We start from the raw sequence: 15,976 nt of genomic DNA, 5'->3' as shown, positions 1-15,976 counted from the left end.
ACATTCCTCAGTCTTTCCAGCTACAACTTCCTTTAGAGTCTTTAGAGTCAGGTTCATCAATATCACTTCATCTAAACTCTCCCTAAACTGCTTTTCCCTCCGTATCCCTCACTCCAAAATTAATCTTTAAATCATGTTTCACGTAATAATCTGCGCCCAGTTTTATTTCTCCCATCGGACCTGCAGCTCGTCTCCTAAAGGGGCGTGGCAGTAACTGAGCCACCTGACAGGTTCAGGGACTGAGAGGTCAGTGAGCCGTCTCTCTTGGTACCTGTCTCTGTTTACACTCCTTTATTGAGAAGATGAAGAAGTTCCTGTCGTTGCTTCTCCTCTGTCATGTGGCATCTCCAGGTACCATCACCTTTTAATCTCTGCTTCACTTTTCCAGTCAGCTCTGCATTTGTTCCTGCGCAGCTAAAACACGTCTTTATATTTATTTACTTTCACTTCTACTTGACCTTGTTATGACTATTTGTTTGTAACCGAATAACACTGAATGCATCATATTAATGACGTTTGTACTGATTGTATAACCTTGTTTGTCTGACAGTTAAACACTCCTTCAAGTTTTTTACAACTGGATCTTCTGGATTCCAAAAACTCCCAGAGTATGTGGTTGTTGTATTGGTTGATGAACTACTGATTGGTTACTGCGACATGGATAAGAAGATAGCAGAACCAAAACATGACTGGATGAGAAAAGTATTAGAAAGTGATCCTCAGCAGTGGGAGTGGTACACTGCAGCATGTCTTGAGGAGGGGGCTCACTTTTTCAAAACCTCGATTGACCTTTTGAAGCAGCGCTTCAACCAAAGTGGAGGTACATCTTATATGTTTTACTGCTTTGATTGTTTAAGTTTTATTATTATTTATCTAGCTGTGTTAAAGCAGTTTTTTTATTTTATTCTTTTTCATTATCAGTTCCTATAATAACCTGTGGAGTCAGAACAGACACCCTGAACCTTAAGGACAAAATGTCCCCATTGAAACCCAGTTAAACCATAATGTTTGATCCTATGGTCATCATGCATTGTATTTGATCAGGTTTTCAACATAGAGCCCTGGCTTCAAACTGTAGATTTTACTATTTTCCATGAGACCAGGTAATTTCCTAATGTTAGCCCTGGTCTCTAAAAATGTTGTTCTCATAACACAAAACTGCATAATCAATAAGGTTTTAAGGGAAAATACTTTCTCCAGAATTATGTTTGTTTTTGTCAGATCACATACGTTTGTAATGAAAGTCCATGTAGAGAGAGGTCTGTGTGGATAGATAGGTCAAACTAAACAGGACTTTCACTTTGACTTTGTGTGACAGTTTGATGTCACTCATTGAAATAAAAAGTGAACTGATTATCTGCTCTTGAATCACGAGCACACCACAAAACAACATGTTTAAGATCATCTTTTTTTAACCTGAGATATCATCTGTACATCATGTTTCAGTCTCTGTTTCTCTCTCAGGTGATCACATTTTACAGAGGATGAGTGGCTGTGAGTGGGATGATGAGACTGGAGAAGTTAATGGTTTTAATCAGTTTGGTTATAACGGAGAAGACTTTTTATCATTGGACCTGAAGACATTGACATGGATCGCTCCAAAACCACAGGCTGTCATCATCAAACAGAGATGGGACGCTGACAAAGCTAGATTGAAAGACAATGAGTATTACCTCACTCAGGTATTCCCTGAATGGCTGAAGATGTATCTGGACTATGGCAAGAGCTCTCTGCTGAGAAAAGGTAATATCACATGACCTGATATCATTTCATGGACACAATAATGTTTATACAGCCTGCTGAGACTGAACTATCATTGTATTGTCATTGATTTGATTTAATATACGTTTTATGGCTTCAGTCTCAAATTTTCTCCATTTCTTATCTTGATTTCTCCCTTCTTAATTTCTTCATTTTTCCCTTTCTCTGTCCCTCTCTGCAGACCTTCCCTCAGTGTCTCTCCTCCAGAAGACTCCCTCCTCTCCAGTCAGCTGCCACGCTACAGGTTTCTACCCTGAGGCAGCCATGATGTTCTGGAGGAAAGATGGAGAGGAGCTTCATGAGGACGTGGAGCTCGGAGAGATCCTCCCCAACCACGATGGATCCTTCCAGATGAGTGTTGACCTGGACCTCTCATCAGTCAAACCTGAAGACTGGACCAGGTACGAGTGTGTGTTTCATCTCTCTGGTGTGAAGGACGACATCGTCACCAGACTGGACAAAGCAGTGATCAGGACCAACAGAGGTTAGACTTCTATCTGTCGTTAAACTCTTTCCTTTATCCAGTTTTGTTTCCAGTTTCTTGATTTTAGTTTTTTATATATCATTTTAAGACTTATATCAGAAATCGTTCTGCTGTTCACTTGTCCTGTGAATAATATGAATGACAGTAAAGTTAACATTGAATCTCTTTTCTGCTTTAAATATTAAACCAACACACCACCCACTTCTGGACTCAGAATTATTACCACAGTTTGTTTTGTGTTGCCTGTCCAATGTTTGCTTAAGCTTTGGTTAATATAAAAAATATAAATAATAATAAATATATATTTATTTTTAGATTTTAATGTTTGTATCACCTTTTGTAAGTTTATTTTAGTTGTTAAATCATAATTAAAAAAATAATTAAAATAAATGTTTGTAACCATTTTTATTTGTATCCACAGTTCAGAGAGAATAATATATAATAATCACTGTATTGACTGAACTACTGGCCAGTTTTAGAGCCTAAATAATGGAAAATTTTAATAAGTTGATGGAAGAACGTATTTATCAGTAAATTAGTCAGAATCAAGTTTATTGGCCGAAGATGTTAACATTCAAAACAGAGTTTGTGTCAAAAACCAAATATGGGACAGAAACCAACACAGACATGCAGCTAAACAAAGACAACAAAGCTATAGACAAGAATAAACAAACAACAAATAGAGACAGTAATTATGTTCAGATAAGAAGGGATGAAAATAACAACAGCAGAACAAACAATGTCTACAGGATTGTGTTCTGGTGGACAAACTGACGTTCTTCTCTTCTGACCTGCTTCATCTGTTCACGTTGTGACTATTTCTTGTTGTTTTCTGCTCCACAGAGAAGCCCACTGACATGACCGCCATCATCATCGCTGCAGTCGTTGTTCTTGCTCTCATCCTCATCGCTGTGATTGGATTCATCATTTATAAAAAGAAGAAAGGTGAGAGACCCAAACAGAGAGATTTTCTCTCTTTTTTTAAAGTATTTCAGACTGTGAGTTGAGGCTTTTATTCAGATTGTGAAAGAGAAACAATCTTCAACAGTAAGTGGTGAACGGCTCAGAGCAGAGTCATGGTGATCGGACCAGAAGAGCAAAATAATAATCTAGTTACACATGATTTTAGTTTAAACGTTAATATATCTATTTCCTTATATACTTCATATATTATGGTTAATGTCAGTTTAGAGTAAAGTTGTTTTATTTTTTACATGCTTGACTGGTAATAAATTCATGTCCCATTAAGACAACCTGACAGTTGTGTGCTACTTTAAGGCAGGTAGGAGCTCGCAGTTAGAGAGTGGAGTCACAACGTTTTTAACTGTGTTGTGGAGAGTATTTTAGTTTATTATTAGTTGAAGGGACAGCGGATTAATAAAACCCTTTTTCAAGAGGAGTCAGAGTGAGCTGTGTGCTGAGGAAAAGAAACGTGTGTCAACATAAAGGTTTACACTCTGGAACTGGTTTTGGATCCTAAAATGATTTTTAGTACGATGACGTAAGAAAGAAGTGATCATTAAAGAAGTTAAGTGGGTTAAAAAAAGAAACGTAGAATAGATTAATTTGTCAGTGTGAGTGAATAGAAGAGGGGATCATGTCCACAGAGAAGAAGGTGTTAGAAGATACTCTGGCATTTGGCAGTTGTGACGACTAAAATGATGTGTGTTGGGTTTTTTTCAGCCAAATGCGAGTCATCCTGTGAAAACAACTCTGAGCTCTCTGAGAAACTGAATTCTGGAAAAGAAAACCCTGAAGGCCAAACACACAACCCTGCACAAAGTGGGTTGCTTCAGGAGACGTGAACTTTTCACACCTGCTGCTCAACAAAGACGCCTTCAACTTTCTGTCATTGTTTCTTATTCAACTTTTGTGTGACACAATGTAGCTTTAAAGAAAATATTTGACTTTATTCAGATTTTCCATAACAAAGTTGAGAGTTTAATAAAAAGTGTGAAGAGAAAGGCAGAGATTCTTTCAGAAACCTTCACATCAGCAGGTCAGATAAAGTCAAATATTAAAAAGTCAAATATGAACCTTAAGAAAAACAGTGACACCAAATCAATGAAACAAAAAATGAAATGTAAATTATTTCTTTTAAAAGCATATTAACTAAATGTTTACAAAATGTGGACACTTAAGTTAATGAATTGTGGATATTTGAGGTCTAAATGAAGCTGTAAATATGAGGCTTTGTGGATTTTAACTCTCCAAACCTCTCTGGTAAATAATTAAGTTTATATATATATTTTTTTCATTTTGTCTTTAGGTTTATGGAAACATTTTGCACCGTGTCTGTAGTGCACTATGGGACATTTAGCAGATATGGTTAATAAAACAGTGGTCATAAATACTAATATAAAATAAAATATTGTGCAATAATCAGTGTAATATTAACAAAGGATGGCTGGGGGGCAAACACACTTCCATTGTTTTTTTTCATAAGTTATATACATGAAGTTTATGTAAAATATCTGATTCCCTGATGAGATTTACAAAATATTTTTGATTTGACTTCTGCAGAATTTCTCACATATGAGAACCATGAACCACTTTGTGTTTCATTCTGAAGCGAACAATCATTTAATTTGCTTTGAATTCTCAAGAAATCCTTCTTTTGTAATTGAAATATAATGCAAAGAAAAGACCAAATGTCAAACCTTTTTTAAATGAGTGACATTTTCCTGGTTAACAGATTCATCAGATATGGTTTAACACAAACTGGTGGTGAGCATAAATATTAGACACAAGCCTGAAGTGGAAGGTGAGCTTCTCAAGGGTTTTAATATTTATAATGTTCCACTTAAACATCTTAAATCCAGAAACCCTGTGACACAACACTGGACAACATGTGTTGTTGTTGTGTGATGCTGGTGTCTCTCTGAGTCCTGTCATGTCCCGTACAACACTTCTAAACTCTGTCATGTTGTGGAGATGATCTCTGATCTGGTTTACAAGGTTTTATGGAGAAGAAGCTCTTTTTTCTTAAGTTTTAATTTGGTGAAATGGATTTTGTTCTTCACTTAAAAAGTACACCAGTGTGTAAATAATCATGTAAAGATATGGTGTGAGTAAAATATAAAGCTGTAAAATAAATGTTTCATCTGGTTTTCTAGAATGTTTTGTTTTAATTTCTATCAAAAATCATCTTCTTTCATTACTCTCAAAACTTCTTTTTATGGTGGTTCCTTTTTAATTGTCAACTTTTATTATGTGTCAATATAATATGAAGATGAAATTAAGTGTGTAATCTGGATTTGTAAACATTTTAATTTTTTTCAGATAACATCTTTCTTAAATTTAAGCTTCTTTTTATTGCACACAGTTTTTATAACTTGTCAGTAAAATAGAATGCTGAAAATTGTGAAATCTAAAGTGGGAAACTGTTTGATTTTCTTTCGAAGCTTCTATTTATGACTCCTATTTATTTATGTCTCCCACTATCAAATAAAGCTGAAAAATGCCCAAAAAATAGTGTTTGTGTTATTGAGAACATTACTGTTTAGAGTGTAACAGTCTCCATTTAACTACAACTTGTAATTCAGTTCAAAGGCAGACATTATTCGTCCACAGGGGGGCGCTGTCACACTGCTGACTTCTCTGTCAGTTTAAATAAGTGATAAACTCAATCATTGATCAGCAGAGAGCAGAAAGAGGTTTGGTCAACCAGAGCTATAATAATAATAATAATAATAATAATATAAATACTAAAATGCGTGGATAAAAGATGTGACACAGAATGATTTGTTTGTGTAATAACCATTAATATTATTAACACATTTTTTATTGAGTTTCCCTTGATTGATTGCATAATAGAAATATATGATGTAAACATCTCTTTTAGCCAGCAGGTCATCATGACCTATTGCAGAATGTGTGTTATTTACATAAATCTCAAAATTAATTTTACAGATATACCATAATATTCCCTGAACTGCACAAAAATAACATAATTACTACAACTTGATTTTGCAATCTTAATCTAAGCAGAGATATCTGTTATTTCCTTTTCAAATATATATCCTCAGTGGTAGGTTGTTACTGAGTACATAATCTAGAACTGTACAGTTTCAATATACTTTTATAGACCTGATTATTTCAGAATGAAATACTGTCTTTGTTTTGTGTTGTTATTTTCACAATTTTAAGTTGTTTTTATTTTATTGACAGCTTTAGTTGCTTTGCATATTCAGCTTATTAATACAAAATATAAGTGAACCAATACATTGAGATGTAAGCTGCCCCATGGATAAATTAGTTGAATGAGCTCCGCCTGTACAAGCTGCAATATTAAAATGATGCATAAATATTTATCATTCAATAATATTTGTGTGATTGTGTGACGCTCTCAAAATGTACAGTCACAACGTATGTTAAAATGATTTTTGAGTGTCCATTTGAGCCATCTTTTCATTGTTGTGTTAAAATGTATATTATTGTTGCTGCCACCCATTGTAATCAACAGACCTGCCGCAGCTTGTCTAAAGGGGCGTGGCAGTAACTAAAACCACGTGACAGGTACAGGAATTGAGTTGTCAGTGAGCCATCTCGCTTCTCACAACACTCCTTTATTGAGAAGATGAAGAAGTTCCTCTCGTTGCTTCTCCTCTGTCATGTGGCATCTCCAGGTACCATCACCTTTTAATCTCTGCTTCACTTTTCCAGTCAGCTCTGCATTTGTTGCTGCGCAGCTAAAACGCGTCTTTATATTTATTTACTTTCACTTTTACTTGGCCTTGATGTGACTATGTGTAAAACTAAATGCACCATATTCCCGATGAGTGTACTGATTGTATAATCTTGTTTGTCCGACAGTTAAACACTCCTTGAAGTTTTTTACAACTGGATCTTCTGGATTCCCAAAAGTCCCAGAGTTTGTGGTTGTTGTATTGGTTGATGAACTTCTGGTGGGTTACTGCGACATGGATAAGAAGATAGTTGAACCAAAACAAGACTGGGCGAGAAAAGTATTAGAAAGTGATCCTCAGCAGTTGGAGTGGTACACTCGAGAATGTACTGAGATTGTGCCGAACCGCTTCAAAGCCTCGATTGACCTTTTGAAGCAGCGCTTCAACCAAATTGGAGGTACACTACACACTGTCATATCTTTTTACTGCTTTATTTATTTTATTTTTATTTTATTTTCAAAATTTAGCTGTTTTTATTTTGACGGTTCAGTTCCTATAATAACCTGTGTATTCAGAACAGACACTTTGAACCTTAAGGACAAAATGTCCCCATTGAAACCCAGTTAAACCATAATGTTTGATCCTATGGTCATCATGCATTGTATTTGATCAGGTTTTCAACCTAGAGCCCTGGCTGCAAAACTGTAGATTTGACTATTTTCTGTGAGACCAGGTCATTTCCTAATGTTATATCTGGTCTCTTAATATTTATGTTCCCATAACACAAATTTATATTCCCATATACCCTCTCTCAGGTGATCACATTTTCCAGAGGATGAGTGGCTGTGAGTGGGATGATGAGACTGGAGAAGTTAATGGTTTTAATCAGTATGGTTATAACGGAGAAGACTTTATATCATTTGATCTGAAGACACTGACATGGATCGCTCCAAAACCACAGGCTGTCATCACCAAACAGAGATGGGACGCTGATGAAGCTAGATTGAATTTCAATGAGTATTACCTCACTCAGATTTGCCCTGCACACCTGAAGTTGTTTGTGGACTATGGCAAGAGCTCTCTGCTGAGAAAAGGTAATATCACATGACCTGATGTTTCTTTGGATAGTACTGTATATTCTTACTGGTTTTTAAAACTTGTAACCATCAGGGTGCATCAGTTGGAATGCACATCAGACAGGATTTTCCTTTGATGGTTTTTTTTATTGAAGAAATGAATGGAATAATAACTGATTCTATATATTCAGCAAGTTATTGTACCCCACAAAAAAAGTCTCCAATAAGGGAGCACAAAAGCATTCTAAACTAGTTATGCACTTTATAGTTAAATTAAATCTCTCTCTCCTCTCTGCAGACCTTCCCTCAGTGTCTCTCCTCCAGAAGACTCCCTCCTCTCCAGTCAGCTGCCACGCTACAGGTTTCTACCCTGAGGCAGCCATGATGTTCTGGAGGAAAGATGGAGAGGAGCTTCATGAGGACGTGGAGCTCGGAGAGATCCTCCCCAACCACGATGGATCCTTCCAGATGAGTGTTGACCTGGACCTCTCATCAGTCAAACCTGAAGACTGGACCAGGTACGAGTGTGTGTTTCATCTCTCTGGTGTGAAGGACGACATCGTCACCAGACTGGACAAAGCAGTGATCAGGACCAACAGAGGTAAGTGGCGTCAACATCAGCTCCATCCAGGAGAGGAGACAAAGTGAGAATGTTCTGTGTTGGTTCCAGTTTCTCCCTCAGAGTTTCCTGCTGCTGCTGTTATTGGAGTTTGTGTGGGATTGATGCTGCTTCTTGCACTCTGCATCACTGGACTCTTCTTCTGGAGGGAAAACAAGAATGGTAAGAAATAATGACGGTTTTACTTATCATGAAGCAGTTTTTACTCCACTGTCCCCGGTTGTTGTAATTTTAACTTCTACCAGAATACCATCTAGAAGATAATGTTTAATTAAAAACAAGTAACAGTTTGACTTGATATTCAGTAGAACACGGTACTGTTTTAATACCTTCATCTCTTATTTGTATTCCAGGATTCAAGCCTGCAAACTGTAAGTATTATGTCAGAATATCTGTCTGTCCCTCTCTCTTTAATAAATACTGTTATAGTTTTTAATTCAACTTCTGGCAATTTTCTCTAACAGCTTCCGAACATTCCTCCTCTCCAACACCTGTGGACAATGATACAGCTCTGACGGATCACAGTGAGTACTTCATCATGTCAACAATGTGCAAACACTGTGGGCAGATTCCCTCCTCTGATGCTCCTCCTAAAACTAGCAACTCTTTACTGTCATACTCATATAATACTCTCATAAATATAAGTCTGTCTTTGGTAAAAACCTTGAATTCTTCAAGTGTTTAACAACTCTTCACTGTTCAAATGGCTGATATATTTACATAATAAATTCTTATTATTAGCGAAGTGATCCAGTATAGTGAGAGGAAACAGCTGAAACTAAGATTTTATGATATTATTTACTGAAAACTTTACATTTTGGTCCAAACATACTGAAAAAAAATAGACACCTTTTCTCGTAATTACGAGATCCTGATCTTTTATTTATTATCTTTTTTTTTTTTTATCCAGTGAATGCAATGCGCTTCCGTATAAACTAATGAAGACATTGATTAATTCTTATAAATACTTGTATTTACAACAACATTAAACAAGCTGCCTTGGTGGAGTGGAATGAATTGTAATAATGAGACTGCAAAACATAGGATTGATGTCTGTGACGCAATTCAAGGATTTACTTAGTTTGTCGCCTAATACACCCTAATAGCCTATAGAAATATAGATTTAATTGTACATAATGTTACGTTCTGCGGGTGGCCCTGCGTCACTAGTTATCGATTCGTGACATTATTAAAGTTTTCTGTTCATTGTGGTGCGTTTTCCCTTTGTGGTTAACTACTCTTGTTTTATGAATGAAGTGACGTCAGCGGGGATTCCCTTCAGCTCGCGCATCTTTATGTGTGCCTACCTGCCGCTGGTACGATCATACGTTGCCAATTATTGTACTTTCGTTGTACATGTTACAATTAAGGCCCGCTATATATGTTGATAAGTACGAGTGTCAAAATGATTACGGTACTGTTATTGAAACTACTGTATATGATCGATGTGTTTTGAGTTGTAGCAACATTTAGCTATGAACTTACTTGAGGTCTTTGGCCATACATCTCGTCTCCCATTCATTCGCTGCCGTGCTCCGAATCCCTTAAAGTCTTCTTCTTGTGAAAGCATTACCAACATTAGCCTAATTATGCGCCCCCTGGCTTTGACCGCGTAAATAGGACGGTGATACACTGCATTACACGCACCAATGTTATCCTCAAATCATTATCATCATCATCATAGCGTATTTTTCATTATACCTTTTTAATCACGTAGCCAAGTCTATTTACCCATCATCTCTTGTTAAACGTTTCAATAAGAGAAGCAGCTGGTTACACGGATTGTATTACTGTTACATTAATTTATCAATTTAAATTTTAAATCATAATAAGACATGCAGCAAGAGTGCGGCAGACGGGATGCGAACCGGCGTCCCATGGTTTAAAATGCTACAGATGGTAGTGTACTTCACCACTGGACTATCATGACACCACTGTACTGGTGAAAAACAAAAATGAATAAAAATAATAATGATAATAATAATAATAATAGTGTTTGTGATAATAAAAATAATTTTTTTTAAATATATATATATATATATATATATATATATACAGTTGAAACCAGAAGTTTACATACACTATATAAAAAGACACATATGCTTTTTTTCTCACTGTCTGACATGAAATCAGACAATCACTTTTCCTGTTTTAGGTCCGTTAGGATTACCAAAATTATTTCTATTTGCTAAATTCCAGAATAATGAGAGAAGGATTTTTTTAGACAATTTTTTATTACTTTCTTCAAAGTCAGAAGTTTACATACACTAACATTATTATGCCTTGAAACAATTTGGGAAAGCCCAGATGATGCTGTCATGTCTTTGGAAGCTTCTGATAGGTTTATTGACAACATTTGAGTTAATTCGAGACACACCTGTGGATGTATTTTATGGCACACCTGAAACACACTGCTTCTTTGTGTGACATCATGGGAAAGTCAAAAGGAATTAACCAAAATATCAGGAAGATAATTGTGGACTTGCACAAGTCTGGTTCATCCTTGGGTGCAATTTCCAGATGCCTGAAGGTGCCACATTCATCTGTTCAAATAATTATAGCCAAGTATAAACACCATGGGAATGTCCAGCCATCATAGCGCTCAGGAAGGAGACGGACTCTGTGTCCCAGAGATGAACGTGCTTTGGTCCAAAATGTGCATATCAACCCAAGAACAAAAGCAAAAGACCTTGTGAAGGTGCTGGCTGAAGCTGGTAAAAGTGTGTCATTATCCACAGTGAAACGAGTACTGTACCAACATGGGCTGAAAGGCCACTCTGCCAGGAAGAAGCCATTACTCCAAAAGAAACATAAAAATGACAGATTACAGTTTGCAAATGCACACAGGGACAAAGACCTTAATTTTTGGTCTGACAAAACTGTAATCTGTCTTTTTTATGTTTCTTTTGGAGTAATGGCTTCTTCCTGGCAGAGTGGCCTTTCAGCCCACGGTACAGGACTCGTTTCACTCTGGATAATGACACACTCTTACCAGCTTCAGCCAGCATCTTCACAAGGTCTTTTGCTTTTGTTCTTGGGTTGATATGCACATTTTGGACCAAAGCACGTTCATCTCTGGGACACAGAACCCGTCTCCTTCCTGAGCACTATGATGGCTGGACATTCCCATGGTGTTCATACTTGGGTATAATTATTTGAACAGATGAATGTGGCACCTTCAGGCATCTGGAAATTGCACCCAAGGATGAACCAGACTTGTGCAAGTCCACAATTCTCTTCCTGCTATCTTGATTGATTTCTTTTGACTTTCCCATGATGTTACACAAAGAAGCAGTGTGTTTCAGGTGTGCCATAAAATACATCCACAGGTGTGTCTCGAATTAACTCAAATGTTGTCAATAAACCTATCAGAAGCTTCCAAAGACATGACAGCATCATCTGGGCTTTCCCAAATTGTTTCAAGGCATAATAATGTTAGTGTATGTAAACTTCTGACTTTGAAGAAAGTAATAAAAAATTGTCTAAAAAAATCCTTCTGTCATTATTTTGGCATTTAGCAAATAGAAATAATTTTGGTAATCCTAACGGACCTAAAACAGGAAAAGTGATTGTCTGATTTCATGTCAGACAGTGAGAAAAAAAGCATATGTGTCTTTTTATATAGTGTATGTAAACTTCTGGTTTCAACTGTATATATATATAATCTAAACTACGATAACTCTTTTTAGGACTACTTCAGATTAATTCTACATAAATATGCTGCGTCTAGGTGACGCAGCATATTAGGTAATAGGTGACGATTCAAATAGCTGGCTAATATGGTAAATTGGTGTATTTTAAGAGAGAAGCAGTTTTACAAACAGACCATATACCCGCCCCGACGGAGCGCTCAAAAAGGCGAGGGAACGCACCCAAGACGGGGCCACACTCTAGCTGTCTCCCTATTGGCTGGTGAAACACACTATTTTAAGCGCAGGGCGGGACATCGTTCAGTCTGAGCAGACACCTCAACCTGAGAGGACGTGCGTGTTCGGAGTGAGAGCACAAAAGTTTTGAGAGCGCAGAGTTGAGATCTGAGCGCGTAGACTTTGGATTTGAGCGCGCACAGGACATATTTGAGTGCGAGCAAAATGTTTGTGTCCAAGAAGAAGAAATGTGAGCACAAGCATGTGATTTTTAAGTGCACGCACACATTTTGAAAGAAAGCAGCAGAAATCTGAGTGCGAGCGCAAAATGTGAGCAAGAGGAGAACAAATCTGAGCACGAGAAAGACAAATTATGTTCTCAAACTGAAAATCTACGCTCTTGAATAAAGATAGAATAATTCTTCCATATTATTCAACTTCTGACAATTTTCTCTAACAGCTTCCGAACATTCATCCTCTCCAACTCCTGTGGACAATGATACAGCTCCTGACTGATCACAGTGAGTACTTCATCATGTCAACAATGTGCAAACACTGTGGGCAGATTCCCTCCTCTGATGCTCCTCCTAAAACTAGCAACTCTTTACTGTCATACTCATATAATACTCTCATAAATATAAGTCTGTCTTTGGTAAAACCTTGAATTTGTCAACTGTTAAAAAGCTGTTCACTGTTCAAATGGCTGATATATTTACAGAAAAAAATCTTATTATTAGCCAAGTGATCCAGTATAGTGAGAGGAAACAGCTGAAACTAAGATTTAATGATATTATTGACTGAAAACTTTACATTTTGGTCCAAACATACTGCATATAATGTGAAAGCAAATACTCCATGATGATATAAACACTGAGTCCAGGTTCCTTTGTCTTCTCGTTACAGTGATTCAGTGAAGATTAGAAGAAGACACGTAACTCCAGTGAAGTGGTTGTGGCATCAATATTTTATATTTATTTATATAGTTTATTTCTGCAGACCTTTGATGTAAAGATCACTACAGCAGCTGTCACACAACTAGTGGTGGAAAAAGTATTCAGATCCTCTACTTCAGTAAAAGTACTAATACCAAACTGTGAAATTACTCCACTGCAAGTAAAAATCCTGCATTCAAAACGTACTGAAGCAAAAGTACAAAATTATCTGCATCAAAATGTACTTTACGTATCAAAAGTAAAAGTACCTGTCAGTAGAACGGCCCCACTCAGATTGTTTTTATATATTCTAAATATATTATTGTATCATTTGTATTGATGCATTTATGTAAGCAGCATTTTTATTTGGTAAAGATAGGGCTCTTTTTTACTACTTAATATACTGTGCTGGGGTTTTATTAAAATAAAAGTCCAAGCACTTTAAATGTATCATGTTTTTCACGTTACTAAAGCTGGCAGCTAAATGTAGTGGAGTAAAAAGTACAATATTTGTCTCAAAAATGTTGTGGAGTTTGTAGTATAGAGGTTGTAGTTTGCAGTGGTGTTGAACTGGATTTCATGATATTAAGGGGTGTTTCTAATATTCTGGCACTCAAGTATTTATACTGGGTGGCCAAAATATTACAATCAATAATAATACAGTCCAGTTCAACACCACTGCAAACTAAAACCTCCATAATGAAAATATAATTAGATTAATAACTTTGATGCTGTCAATCCAAACTGAACATTATTATTATTGTAAAGGAACAATTTATGGATGGAGATGTTGTATTGGATCACATTAGATTATACAAGTGTTCCTAATGTTATGGCCGGTCGTGTGTAGAATCTGAATCATAACTGAACAATGAAAACACTCTTTGCAGGTTTGTTATTATAATTTCCATCTCCTCATGAGGAAGGCTGTTCCTCCAGCATCACGTCTCTTCCTCGAAACTCTCCTCACATCTCCGCTGAGAGGAACTTTATTTATAAGTGATGTGTATGTCGTGAACGAGCCAGTTCAAAGAGCCGGCTCTTTTAAGTGAACGATGGGAGCCGGCTCACGTCCGTCAGCGAGTCGTTCTTCTTTCATTTTGATTTTTTTTGTTTTTACTTTTTTCGTTAGGAAAAGTAGCTACCTGTGGGTGCTGCAGACGCTGACTACGGTTGTCACGTGCATGCTGTGCGAACCAATCATTTGAGGATCGACAAGGATCATACCACAAAGCAGGGGGGGGCGGGGGCGGCAGCACTGAGACACCTAAAACTGTCGGATGCTGCTGTTTTGCACATTGCATTATATTTCTTTTTATTATGTTGTTTAGTTATTATTATTTTTACTCTATACCAAAAATAAATATGTATTTTTTGTCCAGATGTCAGTAGTTGGCATTAACAAAGCACATTTACTTGATTGCTGTATTTAATTTCTATTTTTCAGTACGTTACTTGTTTTGTTAGGTTTGTGTGTTTAAATAAAATAAAATAAAAATGTCAATAGCTGTCCTTTTTTAATTTCTATGCTCAGGTTTTTATAGGCATTTTCTATCTGCTTTGTGTAGCAGAGTGGTTCTTCAAGCAAGTTAGAGAGTTACAAGGGATTTTACAACTGTAAATGCAATTGGCTACAGCAATGTATTGAAAGTGATGTATGTGTTCAAATACAAATCACAAGTCAAAACAGCGCTTAATTTTGGGCGTCTCCGGTGGCACACTAGGGCGCATACCATAGAGGCTCACTCAGTCCTCCTGAGTGGGCAGCCCAGGTTCCAAAATCTGGCTCAGAGCCCTTTTTCATGTCTCCCCCTTTCACTCTGAATATCTCTCTATCAATAAAGCTATAAAATGCCGCAAAAATGTCTTGTTTTTTTTCTTATTTTTTTTAAACTGCTAAATTTGGCTCAAGTTTAAGTGGTAAAATGCAGAGCCATTTGGGAGTCGAAAGAGCCGGCTCTTCTTGGTGAGCTGAGCCAAATTATCCGGATCACTAAAAAGAGACCAAATTCACATCACTGTTATTTATAAAGTCTGTGAGAGGAAATAAAGGTGAGAGGGAGGAGAGGAGCCACCTTAGCCAAATAAAACAAACCCACAGTGTTGATAAGGCAGAAAATGAGGCTTATCACAACCAGATCACAACTCCGCTAAAAGCCACTTCTGATCACCTTGATGCTGGTGCCTGTATTCTGCCATATTGCATTTTCAGGTAAGATCGCGTTTTATATCTTAAACATTTATATCTATGATGAAACCATTTTAGCACTAGACACAGCTTTATTGGGTAGAAGTTGTAGGTTCTGAGGCCCGTTTATGTTTCCTCTCACGCACATTATTGATGTTGGTGCTCACCTGGCGATCTAAACTGCCCTCTCCATGTATGGTGGGCCACATGGTTCATGCGTGATCTAGTGACAGGGCGCGCACTAAAAGGAAACCGAGACAACCAGGCAACTTGTAACGTTATTATACCTGAATCGTGTGTTAGACATCATAATCTGCGCTCAGTTTTATTTCTCCCATCGGACCTGCAGCTCGTCTCCTAAAGGGGCGTGGCAGTAACTGAGCCACCTGACAGGTTCAGGGACTGAGAGGTCAGTGAGCCGT

General features: G+C 37.1%; 2 protein-coding genes across 2 annotated transcripts; both read left to right on the top strand.

Moving 5' to 3' along the window:
- The first annotated feature begins 302 nt into the window (after nt 1-302).
- Nucleotides 303-5,202, top strand: LOC131984552 (major histocompatibility complex class I-related gene protein-like). Its single transcript, XM_059349403.1, has 6 exons — nt 303-351; nt 551-820; nt 1,465-1,743; nt 1,943-2,245; nt 3,089-3,190; nt 3,929-5,202. The coding sequence occupies exons 1-6, from the start codon at nt 303-305 to the stop codon at nt 4,048-4,050; spliced, it is 1,125 nt and encodes a 374-aa protein (XP_059205386.1). The 3' UTR covers nt 4,051-5,202.
- Nucleotides 5,203-6,824: 1,622 nt separating this feature from the next.
- Nucleotides 6,825-12,950, top strand: LOC131984342 (major histocompatibility complex class I-related gene protein-like). Its single transcript, XM_059349209.1, has 8 exons — nt 6,825-6,873; nt 7,061-7,330; nt 7,689-7,967; nt 8,248-8,550; nt 8,620-8,730; nt 8,922-8,939; nt 9,033-9,092; nt 12,895-12,950. Exons 1-8 carry the CDS (start codon nt 6,825-6,827, stop codon nt 12,948-12,950), a joined length of 1,146 nt encoding a protein of 381 aa, XP_059205192.1.
- Nucleotides 12,951-15,976: the final 3,026 nt, after the last annotated feature.

This window comes from Centropristis striata, chromosome 14 (assembly GCF_030273125.1).
Source record: "Centropristis striata isolate RG_2023a ecotype Rhode Island chromosome 14, C.striata_1.0, whole genome shotgun sequence".
NCBI lineage: Eukaryota > Metazoa > Chordata > Actinopteri > Perciformes > Serranidae > Centropristis > Centropristis striata.
Note: the sequence above shows the minus strand (reverse complement) of the source record. Positions and strands in the feature narration are given on the sequence as shown.

Coding starts and splice junctions, on each gene's coding strand:
- LOC131984342 (XM_059349209.1), top strand. CDS start 6,825: ATGAAGAAGTTCCTCTCGTTGCTTCTCCTCTGTCATGTGGCATCTCCA. Junction 6,874..7,060: donor CTGTCATGTGGCATCTCCAG/GTACCATCACCT, acceptor TTTGTCCGACAG/TTAAACACTCCTTGAAGTTT. Junction 7,331..7,688: donor GCGCTTCAACCAAATTGGAG/GTACACTACACA, acceptor ACCCTCTCTCAG/GTGATCACATTTTCCAGAGG.
- LOC131984552 (XM_059349403.1), top strand. CDS start 303: ATGAAGAAGTTCCTGTCGTTGCTTCTCCTCTGTCATGTGGCATCTCCA. Junction 1,744..1,942: donor GAGCTCTCTGCTGAGAAAAG/GTAATATCACAT, acceptor CCCTCTCTGCAG/ACCTTCCCTCAGTGTCTCTC. Junction 2,246..3,088: donor AGTGATCAGGACCAACAGAG/GTTAGACTTCTA, acceptor TCTGCTCCACAG/AGAAGCCCACTGACATGACC.